This window comes from Myodes glareolus, chromosome 19 (assembly GCF_982192425.1).
Source record: "Myodes glareolus chromosome 19, mMyoGla1.1, whole genome shotgun sequence".
Lineage (NCBI taxonomy): Eukaryota > Metazoa > Chordata > Mammalia > Rodentia > Cricetidae > Myodes > Myodes glareolus.
The window spans coordinates 15,907,970-15,931,515 of record NC_142044.1 but is presented as its reverse complement, the minus strand read 5'-3'; the positions used below and the strand labels follow the sequence as shown (position 1 = coordinate 15,931,515).

The 23,546-nt window shown below is 42.0% G+C and overlaps 1 protein-coding gene across 1 annotated transcript in view; it reads left to right on the top strand.

The window, feature by feature from the left end:
- The first annotated feature begins 9,162 nt into the window (after nt 1-9,162).
- Rad21 (RAD21 cohesin complex component) overlaps nt 9,163-23,546 on the top strand; it is a 29,731-nt gene continuing 15,347 nt past the window's right edge. The window contains exons 1-2 of the mRNA XM_048457098.3: nt 9,163-9,316; nt 18,324-18,498. Of these exons, the coding sequence (XP_048313055.3) occupies nt 18,355-18,498 (144 nt within the window). The 5' untranslated portion in view covers nt 9,163-9,316; nt 18,324-18,354. The remainder of the gene's footprint in view (nt 9,317-18,323; nt 18,499-23,546) is intronic.

The following is a 23,546-nucleotide window of genomic DNA, read 5'->3' as shown; positions in this document are numbered from 1 at the left end:
ATTCTTGACTTAATAGAACACTCATCTTGCATACTGAGTGCCAACTCATACTTGTCTGGATAGCATCGGGTTTGTGCATTGATTGCAGATGTTCTCCAAGAGACAGCTTCCTATTTGGGGGAATATTTTGGTGCACCCCTTCAGATAAACTTAACTATTATTTAATTATTACTAATCTCCTGGGTCAGACATTGTTAAACTTTTGTACCCAAAGAAATAACTCTGCTACCCTAGGTTACACAAATAACCGATCCTGATTTTTTTTCCTAGTGAGCCATCTTTCTTCTCGATTCTTCCTTCAAATATTAAAAACATCTGTGCCAGTCACCTTAAGCTGCCAGCCTACCTTGATCGTGCTTGGTGACAGGAGTCTGAAATAATGCATGTCCTCTCTTGGCAGGGGGTGGATGAGAGAGGGATGGATGTGGCAAACAGGAAAAGAGAGATTGATTTCTCTGTATGGTTTTGCTGAGGCGACTCTTGACAAACAGCCAGCAGAGCCTCCAGGGGTGTTCACATGCTTGGTTTTTGCTCACCTCACTACACAGGCTCCTGGACACCGTAGAGGGCAACTTTCCCATGAGTTCTACCCACATCTCCCAGGGAGTGCGGTAGTACCCGGGCAGGTGCCTTGCACCAGTCTGTTTTATCTATTTATTTAACCAGTGTGTTTTATCTGTAGCCGCTTTCTGACAAGAAGTGAACCATATGCTACACTGTTGCTGGGCTGCAAACCTCAAATAGGGGTCTCCTCCTGAGTTTTCCTTCTACTATGGCTAAGTAGGCTCAGTTATTGTAAACGGGTGTTCACCACATCTACCATGCTTGTACCCTGAGGCACTGTCTTTACTTAATAAGCAATCCCTTCTTATTATCAAATCATTACTTACTATTCAGTAGTATCCTGGCCAGATTTGTGTCATCTTGTCACGAGACTATAGTCATCTGAGAAAAGGGAGCCTCAGTTGAGAAAAAGCTTTCAGAAGAGTGGGCTGTGGGCCAGCCTGTAGAACATTTTCTTAATTGGTGACTGATGGAGGAGGGCCCAGCCCATTGTAGGTGGTGCCATCCCTGGTCAAGTGGTCCTGGCTTCTATAAGGGAGCAGGCTGAGCAAGCCATGGTGAGTAAGCCAGTAGGCAACACCCCTCTATGGCCTCTGCACCAGCTCCTGTCTCCAGTTCCTGCTCAGTTTGAGTTCCTTCCTGACTTCCTTCAGTGAAATGTGGAAGCATAAGCCAAAGGAATCCTTTCTTTACCAACTTGCTTTTTTGGTCATTTTCTTGCAGCAATAGAAACCCTAACCTCACTGTGGCTGGGTTCTGAATATCAAGGTCAGCATCCTCCTAAGATAAGCAGTTATCTTTGTTTAGTTAATTATTCATTCATTGTAATTCTTTCATTCTCTTTCATTGAAAATAGATTCTTTTCTCATGCAATATATTCTGATTACAATTTCTCCCCCCCCCCACCCCTACTTCTCCCAGGACCTCCCTGCCTCCCCCTCCCATCCTGACCCACGCCCTTTCCGCCTCTCACTAGAAAGGAGCAGACTTCTAAAAGATAACCAAATAAATACAATAAGATAGAACAAAACCCATCACACTGAAGTCAGACTAAAGCAAACCAGCAGAAGGAAAAGAGCCTCAGAGACAGCACAAGAATCAAAGACCCACTTAGGAATCTTATAAAAACACTAAACTGGAGACCATAATATAAACACAAAGATCCTTCTGCAGACCTGTGCAGCCCCTGTTCTTACTGCTTCAGTCTCCCTGAGCTCAGATGAGCTTTCCTTTAAGACAGTGTGGTAGTGTACCTGTAATCTCGGCACTCCAGAAGCCTAGCCAGGCTACACAGCAAGACCCTGCCTGAAACAATAGTCCATCCTGATTAGTGGGGGATTCCTGCCTCCTAACTACACCCAGAACGGCCCGTCATCCCTAGGTAGTTAATAGGAATGTTGCATATGGTATCTATAGTTTGCATACATGTCAGGAGCTGATGGAGCTCTGAAATGAATTAGCCTTTCAACTGTAAGGTCAGACACAAAAGGTCAAACTGCTAAGCCTGGTAATCAGTGTATTTAATTTAACCCATATATATTATTTTGAAAGAGTCCAATAATCACAAGACTTGATAACATTGAATTTCCATTATACTGAGCTTCTTTAAGTCAATTAATTTTTGTAACCATGATTCTATGCTAAGATTCTGAATAAATTACACATCCAGGACTACATTTGTTTGTATAGGTTGTTGGGGCTATCCCTCAAGCGTAGAGTATTCACCCAAATTCAGTTCCTAGTACCACAGAAACAAACAAAAGTAAAATAGAAGTGAAACAATATTTTAGTCAGGAATGGTGGCTCATCTCTGTGATCCCTAAATTCAGGAAGCTGGGGTAAAAGGATTGCTATGAACTCAAAGTCAGTCTGAGCTACACAGAGAGTTCAAGGCCAGTCTGGCTACAGAGTAAATTTGTCAAAAACAAACAAACAAACAGGAATGCTGAAACTTCAATGTTTAAGACTTAGAATGCTCGAATAATAAACTAAATTTAAAAGTGTGAATTATCGTTTCCTTAGTTCTATGAGCAGCAAACGGAAATGTGGACAAACCACATTTGAGCAAACTTCCAACTTACACAACTGACTATCAGAAATTTTTGATTGTTGAGCTTTGTGTTATTGTTTCTCAAGGATATTCAAAAATATATCTAATAAGAGGTTAGGTTCCAAAATATGTTAAAAACGAATACAACTCAACAGTCTTACAAATCTCAATTTCAAATGGGCACAGGAGGCTAGAATGATGTTACGAGCACTTGCCGCTTTCCCGGGAGATACAGGTTCCATTCCCAGAACTCCAGAGAATCCAGTGCCCTCTTCCAGCCTCTTAAGGCGTCCACACACATGTTGTATACACACAGAGACATATACACAGAAAATAAAAAGTAAATAAGCAATATCTTTAAAATGGACAAAGGACTTGAAGAGACAGTGTTTCCTTAAAAGCTACACAATGAACAGCATAAACAGGAAAAATCCAATGTCATTTAGAAACTTTGGCAATAAATATTAAAACCCCAATGAGATAATTTCTTATCTACTCACATGAATAGAATAAAAATGGAAAAATAACAAAAGTTGATGGGGATATAAAAGAACCTAGAATGCTGGTAACGCTGCTGGCGGGGTGTCAAATGCTCGGCTGCTATGGCAGAGAGTTTGGCTGATTCAGAGTAAGTAAGCAAGGCATAGTATTGGCTCAACAATCGTGCTCCTAGGCATCCATCCCAAAACAATGAAGACAAGTGTTCAAACAAAAACTTGTGCAAGTGTTCATAGCACCCCAGAAAGTGGAAACACCCCAGTGACCACCTAACAAACAGATAAATGAATTGTGGTTGAACTAGACAGTGAAGTACTGTTTTGCCTTGAAAAAAAAAAAAAAAAACTAAGTGCAGACACATTCTCTACTGTGGGTGAAACTGGAAAACACGGGGCTAATTGGAAGAACCAAGGTACAGAAAGCAACATACTGTGTGTTCGCTTCTATGACAAAACACCTGAGAAATCAACTTAAAGCAGGAACGTTGGGGGGTTTGTGGGGGAGCAGGGGATGCTCATTCTTTCAAAGAGTTTAGTCCAAGATCACCTAGGTTGGCTGGTTCTAGGCCTACAGCATCATAGAAGGAGCATGAGGAAAGCTGCCTCACAGTGCCTAGGAAGGAAAGAGGGAGAGGGAGAGAGAAATGGATGGAAAGAGAAAGAGAGAAACTTGCCTTTATAGCAACGGCCCTCTTCCCTAGTCTTTTAATACACTCCCTAGTTATGAAGACATTAATGTATTATTCATTAAGAAGGTCAGCGCTCACGACCCAGTCATCTTTCAAAGGCCTCAGAGACTAGCACTGTTCTGGGGACCAACCTTTAACACACAGGCTATTGAGACACTGTTGACGTCAGAGTCTGGAATGATTCCGCAAGCTCATGTTTTAGATGCTTGCTCTCTGGCTGGTCACCACCACGCCGAGAACCCATGAAACCCTCAGATGGCTGAGTCTAGCTGATACGACAAGTGGGTCACTGAGGAGGGGCTTTGAAAATGACACCTGACCTTTGGCTATTTCAGCAAGCTCCTCTACTTTTCTCTCTGGACACAAACAGCTGCCCCAGGTCAGACACTTCCTCTATCACAATGTCTGGCCCCAAGGGCCTGGAGCCAAGCAGCTGTCAGCTGAAATCTCTGAAAATAAGAAGGAAAAGAAGTCTTTTTCTCTCAGGTCTTTCTGTCTGTCATGTGTTTTTGACACCACAGTGCAAAGGTCATTAATAAAAAAAAAATTAATCCAAACAATGCCATCTGAAGTACACAGAAGAGGCAAATCCACAGATAATTAATTTCTATTCTAGAGCTTACACAAAGTGGGTATGAGGATGGATTTGTTAAGGGGCACAGGCTTCCCTTGGGAGATAAAGAAATTAATCTGAAACTAGACAACTGTGACTGTCACAAAATTTAGTAAGTAAGTCAGGTGGTGGTGATGCATGCCTTTAAGTCTAGCACTTGGTAGGCAGAGGCTGGTGGATCTCTGTTAGTTCAAGGCCAGTCTGATCTACAGAGTGAGCGTCAGGACAGGCTCCAAAGCTACACAGAGAAATCCTGTCTCAAAAAACTAACAAACTAACAAAACTTGTAAGCGTAGTACAATGGCATTAAATTATATAATTCTATATAACCAGTGTGATTAATTGAGTAGTACATGTAATTTATCACATGTAATTAATCACAAAAGATTGTCTAAAACATTGAAGATAGTGCCATTATATGGTAATTATTAAAAGATGCTTCATGACAAAATTCATAATTACCAAAAGGCATAGGAGGTGTCCAGGTTCACCTCAGTATGAAGAAATTAAGACTGCCGTTGGATTTGTCAGCTCCCTAACTGGCGACACTCTGACAACAAGCCACTAACACTCAATGAATGAACAGTAACAATCAGACATTACAAAACACAGGAGAGGTCTCCTGAGTCCTGGGAAGACCAGCTAGCCCTGTTGCCCTGCTGAGCAGTTCTTCCCAGAGAGATCCCTCATCTGGCGTTGGATGACGATACAGATGGAGGCCCGCGTTGGAGCACCGAACTGAGCCCCCCAAGATCCAAACGAGGAGCAAAAGGAGGAAGAAAATGACGAAGGACTGCGAGGGATACTATCACCCACTGATACAAGGGGTCGGATCTAATGAGAGTTTACCAAGGCCAGATGGACCATGACTGAACGAGCATGTGATCCAACCAGATTCTCTGAATGTGGCCGGATTTTCTGAATGTGGCTGGCCCGGAGCCTTTCTGAAAAGCCACTGACAATGACACTGGGACTGGTTTCCTCTGCATATACTGGATTTTTGGGATCCAGTCTGTTTGGATGCTCACCTTCCTGGACCTGGAGTGAGGGGGGAGGAACTTGGACTTCCCACAGGGCAGGAGACCCTGACTTCCCTAGGGGACAAAGAGGGAGGAGGAGAGGGAGGGGGGAGTGGGAGGGCGTTGGGAGGAGGGGCGTAAATGGAAACTTTTTATAATTTAATAAAATTACAAAAAAAAAAAAAACACAGGAGAACATGCCTTAACCGATAGCTTTCTTCAAATATCCATTAGGTTCCACCAGATTGTCTTCTGATAGGGAGAAAATAAACAGAGCTCATTAATAAATGCCAGCAAAAGGATGTATAAGTGATAGATCCTATTTTCCGTTCCTGCATTGTTGGTGAATATCAGAGGAGAGCGCCTCATGGAACTTAATGGTTCCAAGGGATTTGCAGTGAATGCTTTGATTCTACTACTTAAAATTCTATCATTGGTTGAACTAACGTCTTAACAAAAATGAGTTTAATTAGTTCCAGACGTCAAGGAACCCAGCGCCTCATCCTCCCTCCTCTCCCCGCCTTACTCAGGTGAAGCTTAGCAGGAGAGCAAAGGCTTCCCTGGATCCACGTTTGAATGCTGACAGTATGCATAGCAAATGTCCACTGCAACTATCTCCCTAGAGATCAGTGCCCTGACAAACCTCCATCCCTGTAAATATTTGCATTCCAATTCATTAACAGTAGCATAATTACAGTTTCGAAGCAGCAACAAAAATCCCTTTATGGTTGGGGTCACCACAACATGAGGAACTGTATTAAAGGGCCGCAGCATTTGGAAGGTTGAGATCTATTGCCCTTGATGTTTTTGGAGCGAAGATGGTCCTACAGAGACTGTTCCTCAAGACTAACTAAATCTGCCTCTTTGTTCCCTGTATATAATCCCCCTGTCTCCTTGTTAAGTTGTATACAATAATCCCAGCCCTCTGCATATAATAAACAGGCCGGCTTCTGCATGCTGCAATGTCTCCACCTGAGAAGCCAGACAATCTAATCACATCTTTTCTGTGTCCATGTGTCTGTCCTTCCTCCATTCCCTCACCATCCCAGTCAGGTCAACTCCTGGAGCTGTGCAGCGAGTGGCCTATGAGAAAAGATCATTTTTTTTTAATTTCAGATGGAAACTTTGCTAATGAGGAGTAATTCATGGATCCTAGTTCATCCAAAGGAGCTATGGTTTACTCCACAGCATGCTAAAGAGAAATGGTACTAGGCAGAGATCACTTCACTTAGCTGTGCATAGTCTATACAAGTTTAACAAGGCCAGGAAGAGGTGTATTGCACACTAAAAGTAGCACCTGGGTTTAACAACAAATGTTTCATAAATCATCAAATACTCAGATAATATGAAATGCTGACTTCAAACTATTACCAAGGAGTCTAAATTTTAGAACAAGGAGCATGTTTTGGGATTAAATGTGAATATTTGTCTTCACTATAAATAGAGCAAGCTGGTTGTGTAAATATTGATTTATCTATCTTGAATACAGACACACACACACACACACACACACACACACACACACACACACAGGGTTTCTCTGTAGCTTTGGAACCTGTCCTGAAACTAGATCAGACCAGGCTGACCTCGAACTCACAGAGATTCACACGCCTCTGCCTCCCAAGTGCTGGGATTAAAGGCGTGTGCCAGCACCACCTGACTCAGACAAGTCTTAATGATCTACATAGGCTCTAATCCAGATCTTACCTCTGAGCTTCCCCTGGTCCCTTCTTCCATTCCTCATCAACTCACACTAACATACTCTCCATCCTTCCTAGGCCCACTTTTGAGCCTGATAATTTTGCTTGGGTGACATGCCTATACGCCTAGACAGATCCTACACCCAGCCTTCACATGGTGCGTGAAGTCCCTTTCAAAGTGTTGTCTCAATTCCTTCCTTTCCCTTAAAGTGAGTATAACTATAAATTAAACTTAACAATGCAAAACACAGGCGCTCTCTCTCTCTCTCTCTCTCTCTCACACACACACACACACATACACACACACACATTCACACACACATACACACGCAATGCATGCGTGTGTATGTGCATAGGTGGAGGGTATTTTATCACTCATTTAATTCATATATGTTGTCCTGAGTTTGTATTTCAAATACTAACATTTACCCTTAATTTCTTTGCTTATCTATAATTGTCCATACCCGATTATGATTTTTTACCACAAATTTTATCCTGAAATTACATTCCTTTTTAAAATTAAGTCAAAACCCAGATAGACAGCAAATACATTAATAGTATTGTTTCCGTCACTTTGAGTCCATCTTCTGCTTAGCCCAAAATCTTTAGAAGCATTTCACTTTGTGAAGTTTACTTCAGCCAACAAATGTTTTACGCCTAATTTTTTTCATTTACTCTAACACGTTTAAAGTTCTGGTGGAACATAATAAACATTGTGATATTCCTAAAGATCTCTTTTTGCCATATCCTTTTCGTCTAACTAAGCTCCCTACTTATTTTGACACATAGAATCCTGTTTCAAAAGTGCGTCAATTCAGAGGAACAGCTCTGCGAAAAAAAATCGTGTGCAATTCTAAATCAAAATCTGCTACTGTATGTTTTTCCCTCTCACACATCTGCTGGGTGTCATTGTGAACAGGGCAGGCAGAACACAACTGCTTTACAAAAAGGCTTAAGACAGCGGCAGCATCCAATTTCTCAGAGTTATTATATTAAATCATACAAGTCATTACTGAGTAGTCAGAAAAGGAAAAGCGATTGTTTTCAAATGAAAGATGAAATCTGTCAGTTAAATCTGTCTTGTCAATGGTTTGCTAAACAGATTCCCTAGAGTTAACAAATCAGCCTTGTGTTTCCGAATAGAAGTGGTTCTATCAGCAGCTAGCTCCTGCAGTGAGAAATTAGCATTTGAGTACAAGGGACTGATAGGCTGACACCGGCCCAGAAGCATCTGTTCAAAAGAATCGGGAACGTCCAAGAACATATATGAGAATCCATGAAGAGTAAAACCAGGGTTAGGTTGGGATGTGCTTGTGAAAGGAGTCTTGTAAATCAATGCACAATCCAGGCATGGTGGCGCATGACTTTAATCCTGGCACATGGGAAGCAGAGGCAGGAGGATCTCTGTGAGTTCCAGCCCAGCCTGATCTACAGAGCGAGTTCCAGGAGAGCGACAGCTAGTGCTACAGAGAAACCCTGTCTCGAAAAACCTATATACAGAAACAAACAAATAAATGCATACATAAAGAAATAAAAATTCTCCCAGAGCCTTGCTGGCACGCTTTGTCGCAAATCTAAACAGAGATTGATTGAACCAATTAGTCCTTACTTTTCTGGTAACTAGCTTTTTGTCGTTGTTGTTTCCTTCGACGCTACAAACGTCATTAAAAGACTTATTTTGCCGGGCCCACAGACAAACGGCCAACTGCAACAATGTGCCTTAATTCACAGCCCAAATTAAAAACTAATCCCAAACATCTACGACACTAGCCATCAGGGCGCATGCGCTCTGTGCGGACTCGGCCGCCCGGCGCTGCTCGACTAGGAACCTTTGCGCCTGCTCCGCGGCCAGCAGGCGGGTGGTCCCGAGACGAGGAAGTGGTCAGCGCGCCTGCGCCGCCCCGTCTGCGGCGCCGGCGGGCCGCGCAGGCGCACAAGGGCGTTTTTGACCGTAAACATCCTGCCGATTTGAACCGAGGATTTGGGCGGCCGGAAGAGCCGCGCCGTAACGGCAGCCATCTTGTTTGTTTGAGTGAATCGGAAAGGAGGCGGCGGCCGTGGCGGTGGCGGGAGCGGCTCCGAGGCTACACCGCACAAGGGCTCCCCCTTTCCCCGCCCCCTCCCCTGACCCTTTCCCCCCCTCCCCGGGCCACCCACCCCTCCCGGCTCCCCGCGGAGATACAGGTAAGCGGACAAGCCGACCCCTACTTGGGCTCCAGCTCCCTCCCTCCCCCCTGCTCTTCCCCCGCCGTGCTGCTGTCGGGGCGCGGGCCCCGCGGCCGGGAGTGGCGATGGGGAGGCGACCGGCACCGCGCCCCCACCCCCGCGTGCTGCTGCCAGCCCCGAGCCGCTCCGGGCGCCCGGGTCCCCCGAGTTCCTTCTCCCGGGCCCGCCCTCGCCTGGGGGGTCCTCTCCGCCCCGGGCCGTGCACCGCTCCGGCCGAGTGACTAATGGTTCCGCTCCGCTCCGCGCCTTCCCCCACACCCCCAAGCCGCTGCGCTGCGCCGAGGTCGGACAGCAGGAACACGGGGCTGGCGGGGAGGCGAGGGAGGTTTGAACGAGCCCGCTCTCCGGGATCCGGCCGCCCCCTCGAGGGAAAATGGCTGGCCGCAAAGACGCGGGACTCGCCGAGGGCGGGAGCCGGCAGGGAGGCTCCCGGGGCGGTCGCGATGCACCGGGTATGGGGTCCGAGGTCCGGGTCGCGCCAGGCATGTGGTGGCCGCGGGGCCCCCGGGGCTCGCCAGCCGAGATGCTGGCTCCCCTCCCCGACTCGATTTCTTTCCAATATTTCCTTTTATTAATGTTCGAAATTCCCAAAATTGGACAAGCTGTTTTAAAACACGACGGAGGAACATTGCTTCCGAGGACATGGATGTAACTGACTTCCCCCTAACCTCCTAAACTTTTTTAAAATTATTATTATTAATGATTAAGGATCGAGTGGTTGTGGGGACGCTCTGATTCTGCCTGCCTATTTCGTGGCACAGGAAGGCTTTTGAGAGTGCTCTGCCAGGATCGTGTAAGGTGACACTGTCGAGGTGTTCAGCTAGACCAAACTGCCTTCAAATTTAAGAGGGAAAGGCTGTAGAAGATTTCTTCGGGCTCTCTGATTTGTTAGGCTGTGTTCAGCGTCCCCAAATGCGTTGGTGTTTGAAGGGTTTATGGAAGCGACTTCTGTACGTCGGCTTCTCTTTATAAGAGAAAGTTAATATTTACTCCTGTTAAACTGTACGGGATAAGCGTTGTCCGTCGTCCACCCGCCCCCCCCCCCCAGGGTGCAAAATCCTATTAAAAACCAAATGCCAGTGGACTGAGAGGCTGGCTGCAGGGTTTTGTAAACAGACTGAAGCGGCTTTTTTAAGTTGTAAATACTTTTGATGTTGGGAGCAACCATTTATTTACTTATTTATTTATTTATTTATTTTGAGAAGGCATTGGAGAGAGTGTGCCGGGTCCAGTGTTTGAAGTACTTCAGTTTGTAAGTTGGAAAGAGGTTGAAGTAGTGGAGTGGGTGTTTTTGTGCACAAGTTGGGAATTTTGGGAATTTCTTTTCTGACTTAGCAAATCATGCAGAGTCTAAGACATATACTTGGATCGTTGGGGAAGCTTTAATTCTTATAGGTGCTAACTGGGCAAGTTGTTTTTTGAGACTCCTGTTTGCATCTGCTTGGCACTACGTGTGCTGTCCCACTTAATTTTCATTATACTTGATGAGTATTGTACTCACTATGTGGTTGAGAAAGCTAAAAGTCGGGGAGGGGGGTTGGTTTCTATTTTATTATTGTTTGGAGAGTTGGAGGAGTCTGATTATGTAGCCCAGGCTGGCCTTAAAGGTCCTCCTGCCTCAGACTCAGGAGTCCTGGGATTATAGACCACGGCTCAAACTAAATTTCAGGCATGAAATGATTTCTTAGCTATTGCAAATAACTAAGTATGTAAGGTGTTAATTTTCAAACTAGAACTGAATCTATCAATATTAGATTCAAAGGAGAGTCGTTAAGCTGCGAGCTAGACATACCCTATTTGCTTTTGTTTTGTTTTGTTTTGTTTTTGTTTCGTTGGTTTGTTTGTTTTTAGCCTTCCATGGAACTTTTATGCGAGTTAAGTATTGATGTTCTCCAGTTAGCATCTGAAGGTGTTTTTATGATGGGGAAAGTGAGCTACGAGAGGTTAGAAAGCATCACTTACTAACTGATGAAAATCAGGATGCTGTGGACTCCTAGTGTGGTAGTTTCTATTTGGATAGGTAATGCCCAAGGTTTTTTTTAAATCACATTCACGAATACACCCAGAATAGTACAAAAAGTGCAGGTCCTCTCTCCGGAGGTAATTCCTGCGTCCAGTTCATAAGTACTCCACACATACTTTGTGCTTACGCAAAATGCTCCTGAGTATATACAGGTGACCTTCCGTGTTCACTGGCTCCCATAGATGGATTAACCAACCATGGATTTAAAATGCTATACATCTTTTGTTGTCTTTAATATTTACTATGGCGATTTTTGTTTGTTTATTAAACTAGTGGAAGGAAGGTTTGTAAGAACCCTTTACGCATCCAACTTGTAGATACTTTTTTTCCAACATTCAGATCATGATTAAGTCATTTAGGTTAATAAAATATTGCCTACTTTATAAAGCTACACACCTTGTTTTCTTAGACATAAAGCGGTTATACAATTAATATTCTAAAACAGTTGACTTTATGGGTACTGACAAACCAAAACCTCCTTTGACTAGGTGGAAATGGTCTGGAACCATGCCTGCAATCTCTCTGAGATGCGCATGTGTTTATGTAAATTTGAGAGGGCCACTGTGCCTTAGGATCTGTAGGAAATTGGCTCCGGGGCACACTGTGCTGCTGGGATTACAGCTCCTTCCTATACCAAGGGGAAAAGCCAGGGGATGCTTAAATTTTCTGGTACGCCAGATTGTTTGGGCAATAATGAAAAGAATAAAAGGTGTATGTGTTCAGAGCAGACACACTTATTAAAAATATTTACCATTGCAGTTGGCTGAACCTAAGAATGTGAGGAACCTTTAGATATGTTGGCAACTGAGGCAACTATATATACATAGACCACGTCCGTTATATCCCAAAGACACCCCCACCCACAAGTACTCTAAGTTTGGCCTGGACCTTCTCCTGTTAGTACCAAGCTGACATCATTTTTTAAGGCTGCCTTACATTTTCTTGTATAGATGTATTTGTTTTCAAATCACTTATTAATGGCCAGCTAGAGTCTTTCTGGTGTTTTGATGAATTTGATAATAATGAGTAAGTTATGCTATCATGGATACAGAATATAGCTGCACTTCCATCAAGTGCTTAGAAAATAGGCTTATCCTGTGTGCTCTTTATTTCTATGTAAAATGGGTTGGCATTTTAATCGTTGGGAAATTTGGCAAAACATTTGGTGCTGCTTAGTTCATTCTTTCTCTTTCTCATGTGTAATACACACATTCAAGTATAACTTTGATATTGATTACTGGTAATGTAGTTTCTGCCCAGACAACATGAGTGTGTGTGATCCTTTCAGAAGACCTTGCCGCATTGCTTTTCAGAGAAGTTGTATTAGTTTATCCATCACTTTCCTATAGGAGAGTGGAGGAATTTTATTTTATTTTTGGTGTTTGAGACAGGGTTTCTCTGTAGCTTTGGAGCCTGTCCTGGATCTAACTATGTAGACCAGACTGGCCTCGAACTCACGAGAGATCCACCTGCCTCTGCCTCCCCGTTGCTGGAATTAAAGGCATGCACCAATTTAGAATCTCCAAAATCTCTACAGATTAGACAACCACTTTTAAAAATTAAAAGTTTGTATAACTAGAGAAAGGGGGTGATGATGATGCTTGCATTTTCCTTGATTCAGATGTGGCTACTGCCACTCTGACTTCTCTTGGTAGGACGCTCTCCTGTTACTAATTGTTTCCCAGATTAATTTTAGTACTCCTCTGCCTTACTTACCATCTTCCACCCATGCCAGAATCTATTTAGGAGCCTGCCTTCGCATAGCTGGAATGCTTTAGGCACAGTCCTGAGCAGCAGCTGAAGTATTGCCATAAACTCCTGACACCTGCTGAAACATGCTAGTACTTTTAATTTCTAGAATCTCTATAGAGTTTTTGAGATTTCTTAATTTAAGAGATCAGTTGGAATATCCTGTTTTCTTATTAAGCACATATTTAGTAACTCCTTTAGCCTACATTATTGTAACAAGTGTCTCTTATTTGGAGCACAATGTTTTGGGGTTTTCATGTACATCAGTGACTGCATTTCTAAGAAAAAATTGCCATATTGAGTTTCTATAAATTCTCTAAGTTTGTTTGGCTTTTAAGACAGGGTTTTTCTGTATAGCCTTTACTGTCTTGTAACTTACCCTGTAAACCAGGCTGGCCCCAAACTCACAGAGATCCTCCTGCCTCTTCCTCCCAGGTGCTGGAGTTAAAGGTGTGCTCTAGGGATAGTTGAGGTTTTGCTAACAAACTTTATAATGCTTGACAGCTCCAACTTGCAAATGGAAGGCTCCTTTGATTATGGTAAGCATACTGTTAACATAAAATCTTAAGTGGCTGATGTAACTCTGGGAGTTACGTACACCACATAGCATTTGATCTGACTATTTTCTGTTATAGTATTCTTTAGTTCTCAACTTGATATTACAGTCTTATATTAAATAGATGATGAAGCTTGTGTTTTGATTTCTTTTTTAGAAAACCTTTCTACTGTGAATTAGTGATACACTTGAAGCATTAGGCAAGACGGAATTTCAGCATTCTTTTTATCAAGTGTTGGCAAAGGGAGAACTGGAGCAAACCTGGCTGTTTCTGTCTTTTCCACACTACCATCGCATAAATAATACATAATTTTCCCTTTCTCTTTTGCCCCTCCAAATCCTCCCATGTACCCCACCTCCATTTCAAATTCATGGCCTTTTTCTTGATTGTTTTGTACAGGTGTGTGTATGCATGCATGTGTGCGTATGTGTGTTCCTAAACATATAAGTAAAACCTGCTCGATCTGTGTGTTACTTGAATGTATGTTTTCAGGGCTGACTATTTGGTATTCTCCTTGGGGGAAACTGTTTGTCCTGCTCTCAGCATTCCTTAGCTGCTTCTAGTTCTCTGTCTAGGACTGAAGCCTCATAAGCTTTCCCCCTTCCGTGTCAGCATGCCTGTTGGTGTTGTCCTTACTCTGGTCATGTTTTGCCAGCCATCTTGAGACTTCACATTTCTAGTAAACACAGTCTCGCAGCAAACTTTGGTTCCTCTGGCTTTTGAAATCTTTCTGTCTACTTCCCTCGGTGGTCTCTGAGCTCAGGTGCAGGAGTTGTGTTGTAGATGTATCATTTGGGCCTGGACTCCACTAGTCTGTATTTTGATGGGTTGCGACTTTCTTTCTTGTAATGGTTTTTGTTGCAAAGAGTCGTTTCCCTGAGGAGAGGTGAGAACTACATTTATCTGGATCTAAGGACAATTGTTTAGGCTGTTCTAGGAATATGCTGTTTAGTAAAATGACGGTTGCAGGCTCTACTTCAATATCCACAACTTCACTAGCCCCAACGATTGACCAGGTTTCCAGTACCGGGCATGATTTCCCCGTATGTCCAATTGGAGAGCCTCTCCTGCACCCATAGAGTTATGGTGCCATGCTGGTCAGCATTGTGCTCATAGACATCATAACTGGGTATGACTGTTAGTTGCTTGCCTTCTTGGGGGCTTTCAGGTAAGATCCAGCTTGGAAGCTTTGTCCTGTCCTTCAACATGTATGATGTCCTCAGCAGTGAGGTCTTTTCACCTAGGGCAAAAAGGCAGTAGTAATGTTAAAGTCTGTAGTGTTTAGGGGAGTCTCTTAGACAGTGTTGGAGTTTTGGTTAGGTAGTCTGGTTTTTGGAGAAAGCATTGTCAGCCTAGATATGAAATTTTCATATGAATTATATATGTATATTTTTATGACAACTTACATATTATGTGTAATTTTAGGTAACTAATAATATGATTCCTTATGACTTTCAGACATCCTGTTATTTTACTCACCTTCAGTGTTTATCTCCCTCTTCTCCCTAACCCAGATTTTCCCATTTCCCCCTTCAGATTGCTTACACCCTACTATTCCTTTCTCCTGGACACCCCGCCCCCTTAGCTTTGCTGGTTTCTGTGGTTGCTCCAGGTTACATATTCACATCTGAAGATTTGGAACTAGGAGCCTCGCAAGAACTTTTCATTGTTTGTCCTTCTGGTCTGAGTCACCTCATTCAGTATGATCTTCGCTGGTTCTACCCATTTACATGCAGGTTTCAGGTGTTTTCACCACACACAGTATTTTTGCACACATGAAATCTCCAGGCTGTGATACCTCATGCCAGTTTCATCAGTAGAAAGAATAAGCATGTTGACAGTTAAAGTGTGAGCAGTTTTTTATTTAAAATTTACCATTCCCTTCATGTGGAATATGAAATTATAGTTAATCCTTTCTTGGATTTTTAGCTACTGTAAAAACGCTTACATATCCTCCACCATTTGATGTTGCCCTTTGCTCTCTCTACAACTCTGTGTAAGGGTGCATTGGTTAACTCACAGGGCTTTGCTTTGTATTTTTCTGGTGGCTTAGAATTACTAGAAACCCTCTGATGTTCTGGTTTCTCATGGGATGTCCTTTGCTGTGAGAGTTCCGGTTTTCCCATTTTCTAATCGTGTTTTCTTTCTTACTGTCTAGTCATGACAGTTCCTTACATGTTCTGGATTCAGGGTCTAACCAAATACTGGGGTTTATAACTTCTTTTCGGTTCGAGTTCTCAGTAGTCTTAAATAGAGCGAAGGATTTTCGTGTAATGAAGGCCAGTTTACAGAGTGCATTGTTGATAGTGTGCTGTTGTGTTCCCTTCTTCTAGAAGTGCTCTAGTATTCATTCAAGACTGTGGTCTAATTTTTAATTCAGATTCCGTTTGTTTCTTATGCAGTAAGTTGGTGTTAAGATGGCCAGGTGGAATGATTTAAAACTAAGCTTTGAGTCTTCGACTCTTTAGGGTTTGTATATGTACTACATATACAGTGCTTTTATCCAGAGAGCAGGCAGCCAGTGAGCGCACAGTAGCTCTATCCCGGTATTCCCAGAGGGATAAGCTAATGTTTTGAATAATTATTTGTGTGTAGCTCGAGGTTCAAATTTAGCTGTGTGGGATTTGCATTCTGTTTCTGTTCTGCTTGGGTCTGTGTGTGTTCACTGAATCCCTCCGGTCCGGTTGTTGCGGGTGTCTTTCCAGCTTTGACTTGCTTCTGCATCTTTATGAAAAATCAGTTTGAGATGCATCGTGTCTGTTCTGGGCTCTGTTTGGTTGTGGTTTTCCCCTGTGTGTCTTTCTGCCGGTACCAAGGTGTTGACTGAGAGTTGTGTAAGGGTTAAAACTGTGGTACTTAATCTTTCTGTTTTCCTGTTTGTTTTTGAAGTTATTTTAGCTTTTCTAGCTGCTTTGCTGCTCCATATTAATTTTAGAATAATCTTGCCTGGTTGTAAAAACATGTAGTTATGATCATTGTATTGAAATATCCTTGAAACCATATGTACTCTTACTGTATTGCCTAGCAACTACACTTAAGAATGGTTGTTGTACAGACAAGTTTGGTTGACAGTAAGTATGCAGAGTGTGTACATGAGCTTTATCAGCGAGTGAGACAGGGTGAGAGGGGCTGAGTAGACTCTAGTTTATTTCCTCTCACAGAGAGCCCCTCAGCCGGAAAGGGAATGCACTGTTTGAAAGAAAGCCCACTCTTTGTGACTTAGATCATTTGTGTTCGTATAAAAATACCAAAATGAGATGCATAGGCTGTTATTTGACAGGGCTTGTACGGGGCCGGGGTAGACGAGACCATTGTATGTCTTGTTTGTGGTGGGGAGCACATATCTACACATGCAGCATGGTGGCGTCGAGATACACGTTTAAGCCAGTGTCACTGTCTGTGTTTGGAAGATACCACTATTGAAACAGCTATTTGTGCATCTGTGGTCACTTCAAAATAAAAAACCAAAGCTAGGGACTGGAGAGATGGCTTAAGTAGCTAAGAGCACTTGTTATTCTTGTAGACGACCCAAGTTCAGTTCCCAGCTCCCACATGATGGCTCACATCCCTCACCCCAGTTTGAGGGAGTCTAATAAGTATCCTCCCCTTTTCACTTCCATGGGCACCAGACATACGTGTGGTGTGGATTCATCCAGGCAAAACACTCACACAAAATCACTTTTAAAAGAGTCGATCTTTAAAAAAAAAAAAAAAGTTGATCTTGAACAGAGTTTTTTTTTTTTCTTAAGCCAAAACTAGTCATTTTATTAAAAATAAACTTTTTATTTCTTAAAGAAAAGGCCTCCGGTCAGGCAGTGGTGGTGCATGCCTTTAATCCCAGCACTCAGGATGTTGAGTCAAGCAGATCTGTGAGTTTGAGGCCAGGCTGGTCCACAGAGTGAGTTTCAGGACATGCTCCAAAGCTACACAGAGAAACCCTGTCTTCAAATATATGTTTGTGCCTCCGACATTTCAGAAAAGGGCAGAAATTTATTTGATTAAAGGAGGTGTGCTTACCATCTCCTGTGAAGGGGGAAGTTAACATAACATAAAGGACAAGTTTTGTAGTCAAAAGAAAAATTAAAAAGTTAGGTGTGATGGGGTTCCACCTGTCCAGCGGGCCAGGCCCATCTACTCAGCTCTGCTTGAGTGGACTGGAAGGCTGCCTGTGCAGGTGCCTTTCTTTACTCTGTAGTTTTGGTTTTGATTGGTTTGTTTTTCTTTGTGGTACTAGGGATTGATTGAGTCCATGTCCTCATATATGCTAAGCTTAGACAGTCTTTCTTTACATCTAGATACCAGTCAATAAGCAGAATTATGTCTACTGTCAGTAATTAGGTTAGAAATAGAATTAATACTTGGTTAGATTTAGAATAAGAGTTTTGGTGACAGTCTTAAAGTAGGAAGTCATAAAAACAGTTTGACCCTTTTACCTGTACATCTTAATACTTGAGGATGGGCCGTCCCCTCGAATTAAAATAATAGGATTATTTTGTACAGTGTTTACTGTACTTTCCAGCTGTTCTTATGCCTATACTCAATGTAGGAAACTAGAGTTTTCATATTTTTTTACATATTTTAATAAATATTTCCATCCTCACATAAAACTTTATAACTTTTTTTCTTCTCTCCTCAGGTTTCTTGTTAGTTCATAGCAAACAAGAAAAATGTTCTACGCACATTTTGTCCTCAGTAAAAGAGGGCCGCTGGCCAAAATTTGGCTAGCGGCCCACTGGGACAAGAAGCTAACCAAAGCCCATGTGTTTGAGTGTAACCTGGAGAGCAGTGTGGAGAGCATCATCTCACCAAAGGTAGGTGTGGGCCAGGCATGTTTTTCTACTTTGTATTCATGTGTGAAACGGAACTTGTAGAAAAACTGTGAGTGTGTGTGGAAGCAGGGGGAGCCTGTAGGTAGAGTCTCCAAGTGTCCTTCGTGTCTTCCTGTTCATCATTTCAGGGTGATAATGATCAGAATGTGTGGGCTGGCATTGAGAAACGCTTTTTAGCATCTGTAGCCTGAACCACGTTGGTGTTGATGTATGCAGAGTTGATCTTTATTGTGGGGGAATTATATCTGGGAAATAATGCTGAATATGAAAAGAGACTTGTTCTTAAAAGTTTGTTTTTAGGTGGAGGGCTTGGGATTAAAGTTTTCGTTACGTATAAGTTTGGCTGGTTTTAAAATTAATAGCTTATGGTACTGACTGAGAGTGTGGGTATTTCTTTAATAGTCTTGCGAGGACAGTTCTAATTTGAAGTTTTAGCAATATGAAGACTTGACAGACAATAAAAGTTATCAATAGTCCTGTCTTCTAGAGAATCCTTTCATAGTATTTTGTTTGCCTGATAGAATATTGTAGGTGTATATGTCACAGACAGATTAGCTTTATTGTTTACATAAAAGTAAGCTATTTTGCCTTGTAATTAACTACATTCAGAAACAGCATGTTTATAGCCCATTTAATTGTTGCATGGCATCAGAGTTCCTTATCTACAGAATTTACAGGATTGGAAACAGACCTCAGCCAAGATGAAATAATTCCTAAGATCATTATAGGGTTTCCAGTCTAGAAAAGTCACTGATTGAGTTGAGTGTGATTTGCTTAGGCTTTCTCTGTTGGAAGAGTGTACATTATTTCTAGGTTTCGAGCTCTTAGTTCTCTGGTCCTGTGGACACAACCATTACAGACGGACAGCAGAGCACGCGAAGAAAGACTAGTCTGTTCAGGCCTGGAGCTCAGAGCTGAAAGAGGAGGAAACAAGAGTCATCTTTTCAGTAAGCAGTACTAGAACAAATGCTATCTGCGTTATGGAAACACCTTATTTCTTGCAAAAATAAGTTAATTCCATGGACCTAAAATGTGAAGTATAAAACTCTGAGAAAATAGCTTATTAATAGTTGTCCTTGGTTTGGTCATTTCTTCTGAGAGGTAGCACCAAAGGTATAGCCCATCAAAGAACTTACAACTGAGTTCAGTTAAATTTTTCTCTGGGGTTGGGAATGTATCTCCAACACTGAGGCACATTCTTACTTTTTAAAAGATGCTGTTGAGAGAACAAAAGGACAGTCAGACTGATACTGTTGGGAGAAAATTGTTCACAATGTTCAGAGAACTCTTCAGACTAACAAAAGAAAAAAATTATATAATAAGCCAAAAACTTTAATCAAAATTTGATCAAAGAAAGTATGCAGAAAGCAAGTAAATATGTTTAAAAGATGTTGCTGCATCATGTGTTCAAAGAAGTAAAAATTAAAACAACCAAATGTCATCACGTATTTATTAGAATGACCAAAATCCAAAACCCCGAGACTACTAAATGGTAGTGAGAATGTGGAGCAACGGAAACACCTTTATTGTTAGTGGAAATGTGAATAGCTCAGTCACTCTGCATTGTAAGCCATGAGTCTTTTCCCTTGGTATTTACTCGGCAGTAGTTGAAGACTTAATGTCTGTATTTAATTTGTTTTATTTTTTTTAAAGGGTGTTTGTAGCAGCTTTCTCCTGAGTAGATGAGCTGATAAGCTGCGGTATGGTCTGCACTACTCTGAAAGCTGCCTGCTGCATGGCTCTGGCTATGGGACGCTCTTGGAAGGGTACAGCTAAGATGTAGTGAGAAAGTGAAAGGTTGAGGAAAGACAGAAGTTACGACAGGCAGACGTAGGCTTGATTTTAGTGCAGTAAAACTGTGCTTCCTTGCTGTAATGGCGACTGTGTGGCCTTGTCCATTCATCTAAACTTCGAGGCATTTTAAAACCATAAGTGAACTTTGGGTCATTGTATAAATGGACCAGTGAGTTGGGTGTTGTTGATAGTGAGCCACTAGTGTAGGAGCTGGGTAATGTATGGGAACTATCTACTTACATGGGAGTGAAAGCTGCTCTTTACAGTACTGTAGCAGACAGTGGTGCTGGAGCTCTGAAGAGAGGTTTGAATGTAGCCATTCTTCTTATCCATAACGATATAGATTATGCACACGCGGTATGTATGTGTACATGAAAACATGCACACATATACACACAAAGAGCTAGAATGTATATCAGGATATTGAGTATCTGTAGATGGTAAGATTGAGGGTTTTCAGTTTTCCCTTTTAAGGTGGCCAGCCATGTAGTAATCGCTTATCCTTAAATTGTCCTTAAGGTTGGTATTTAGGAAGATAATTGACGGCCTAATTGATAAATTTAATATTATAACAGTAAGCTTCCTGTTGCACTAGTTTACACAGCTGGTCCAGTTATATGGAATATGGAAGGTGGTTTTGTTTGTTCGGGGTGTTGTTGTTGTTTTAGATGTACTCATGATAAGTAGAAACTGAAGAGATTGCATTCTTTTCTTTAGCACCCATAAATACTGAGAGTACTTGGCCTGAAGGATGATTTTGTAGTACATATAGAGTACTTTGTATACTACAGAAAAGCTGAGGCTGATAGATGAGTGTGCTAACACATGGAGACAGCTCAGCAGTACTGTAAAAGACAGTACAAAGTACTCACTTCAAATTTTAAGTCATTTCTAGCTGGGTTTTTATTGTTTTACTAGAATATGGTGTGAAGCTAATTTGACATGGTGACCTGACCTGGAACTTGGTTTGCCTTGATGAGCATTCATGTGAGGAAATGATTCACTTATTGAGGTTGTGCCAGGCTTGTGGCTCTATCATAACTGCCATCTTATATGAATTTCCCCAACTCCTCAATTAAAAGAACCAGCCCAGGTACCTTTACTGGAACATTCAGCCTGTGGTCTTCATGCTTAATTGTATTTACATCCTTTTGCTTTAAAACATGTCTTGCCTTGTTTACTCACTCTAACCAAACTGTTCAGAAAGAAAACCCTTTGTACAAGGAAGTTAAACATTTTGGAAGTTGCCCATTCCAAACAAGGAATAGGCACCATAGAACCTTCATCTGGCGATGGGTGGAGATAGAGACAAAGTCCCACTTTGGAGCACTGAACTTAGCTCCCTAGGTCCAAATGAGGAGCAGAAGGAGGGGGAACGTGAGCAAGGAAGTCAGGATCACAAGGGGTGCATCCACCCACTGAGACGGTGGGACTGATCTAATGGGAGCCCACCAAGGCCAGCTGGACTAGGAGCAATGGAACATGTGATCAAAATGGACACTCTGAACATGGCTGGCAGTGAAGGCTGACTGAGAAGCCAAAGACAATGGCATTGGGATTTAATTCTACTGCATGGACTAACTTTGTGGGAGCCTGGTTTGTTTGGATGGTCACCTTTAAAGACTTGTATGGATGAGGAAGGACCTTGGACTTCCCACGGGGCAGGGAACCCTGACTGCTCTTAAGACTAGAGAGGGAGGGGGAGGGAAAAGGGAGGCGGGGAAGAGGTGGAAATTTTTAATAAACAAATAAATTTTTTTTTAAAAAAAAAGGAATAGGTGGTATCTTTCTTAGGTACTGGTACCATCTGTAATTTGAAAATCCGTTAGACCACATAAACATGATTTGATGAGCTTTTTTTTTTAGAACAAAGCCTTGTTTGTTTGTTTGTTTTTACTGCTTTTATTGAGCTATATATTTTTCTCCTTCTGCCCTCTCCCATGGTCTCCATGCTCCCAATTTACTCAGGAGATCTTGTCTCTTTCTACTTCCCGTGTAGATTAGATTCATCTATGTCTCTCTTAGGGTCCTCATTGTTGTCTAGGTTCTCTGGGATTGTGCACTGTAGGCTGGTTTCCTTTGCTTTATGTCTAAAAACCACTTTCTCTTCTATAAGGTTCAGTGTGACTGGCTTTATGTTGAGGTCTTTGATCCATTTGGACTTGAGTTTTGTGCATGGTGATAGATATGGGTTTATTTTCTTTCTTCTACATGTTGATATCCAGTTATGCCAGTACCATTTCTTAAATATGCTTTCTTTTTTCCATTTGATATTTTTTGTTTCTTTGTCAAAAATCAGGTATTTGTAGGTGTGTGGATTAATTTCCGGGTCCTCGATTCGGTTCCATTGGTCCTCCTGTCTGTTTCTATGCCAATACCAGGCTGCTTTCAGTACTGTAGCTCTGAAGTAGAGTTTGAAGTCAGGGATGGTGATGCCTCCAGAAGTTCCTTTATTGTACAGGATTACTTTGGCAATTCCTGGGTTTTTTTGCTTTTCCATGTGAAGTTGAGTATTCTTTCTAGGTCTGTGAAGAATTGTGCTGGGATTTTTATTGTTATTGCATTGAGTCTGTAAATTGCTTTTGGTAAGATTGCCATATTTACTATGTTAATTCTGCCTACCCAAGAGCATGGGAGATCTTTCCATTTTCTGGTGTCTTATTCTTTCTTCAAAGATTTAAAGTTCTTGTGATACAGGTTTTCTACTTGTTTGATTAGAGTTACCCCAAGATATTTTATGCTATTTGTAGCTATTGTGGAGGGAGATGTTTCTCTGATTTCTTTCTCAGCCCATTTATCGTCTGTACAGGAGGGATACTGATTTCTTTGAGTTAATCTTGTATACCGCTACATTACTGAAAGTTTATGAGTTATAGAAGTTCCTTGGAAGAATTTTGGGGTTGCTTATGTAAACTATCATATCATCAGGAAATAGGGAGTTTGTTTCTTTTTGATTTGTATCCCCTTGATCTCCTTTTGTTGTCTTATTGCTCTAGTTAGGACCGCAAGAACCATATTGGATAGATATAGAGAGTGGACAACCTTGTCTTGTTCCTGAATACAGTGGGATTGCTTTGAGTTTCTCTCCATTTAGTCTGATGCTGGTTGTTGAATTGCTGTTTATTGCCTTTATGTTTAGATATGTTTCTTGTATTCCTGGATGAGCTTTGTTTTAATTAAAGGTGTCTTAAATTTTACACTAGCAAATTTGTTGTTTTCGCTTTCACATCACATAA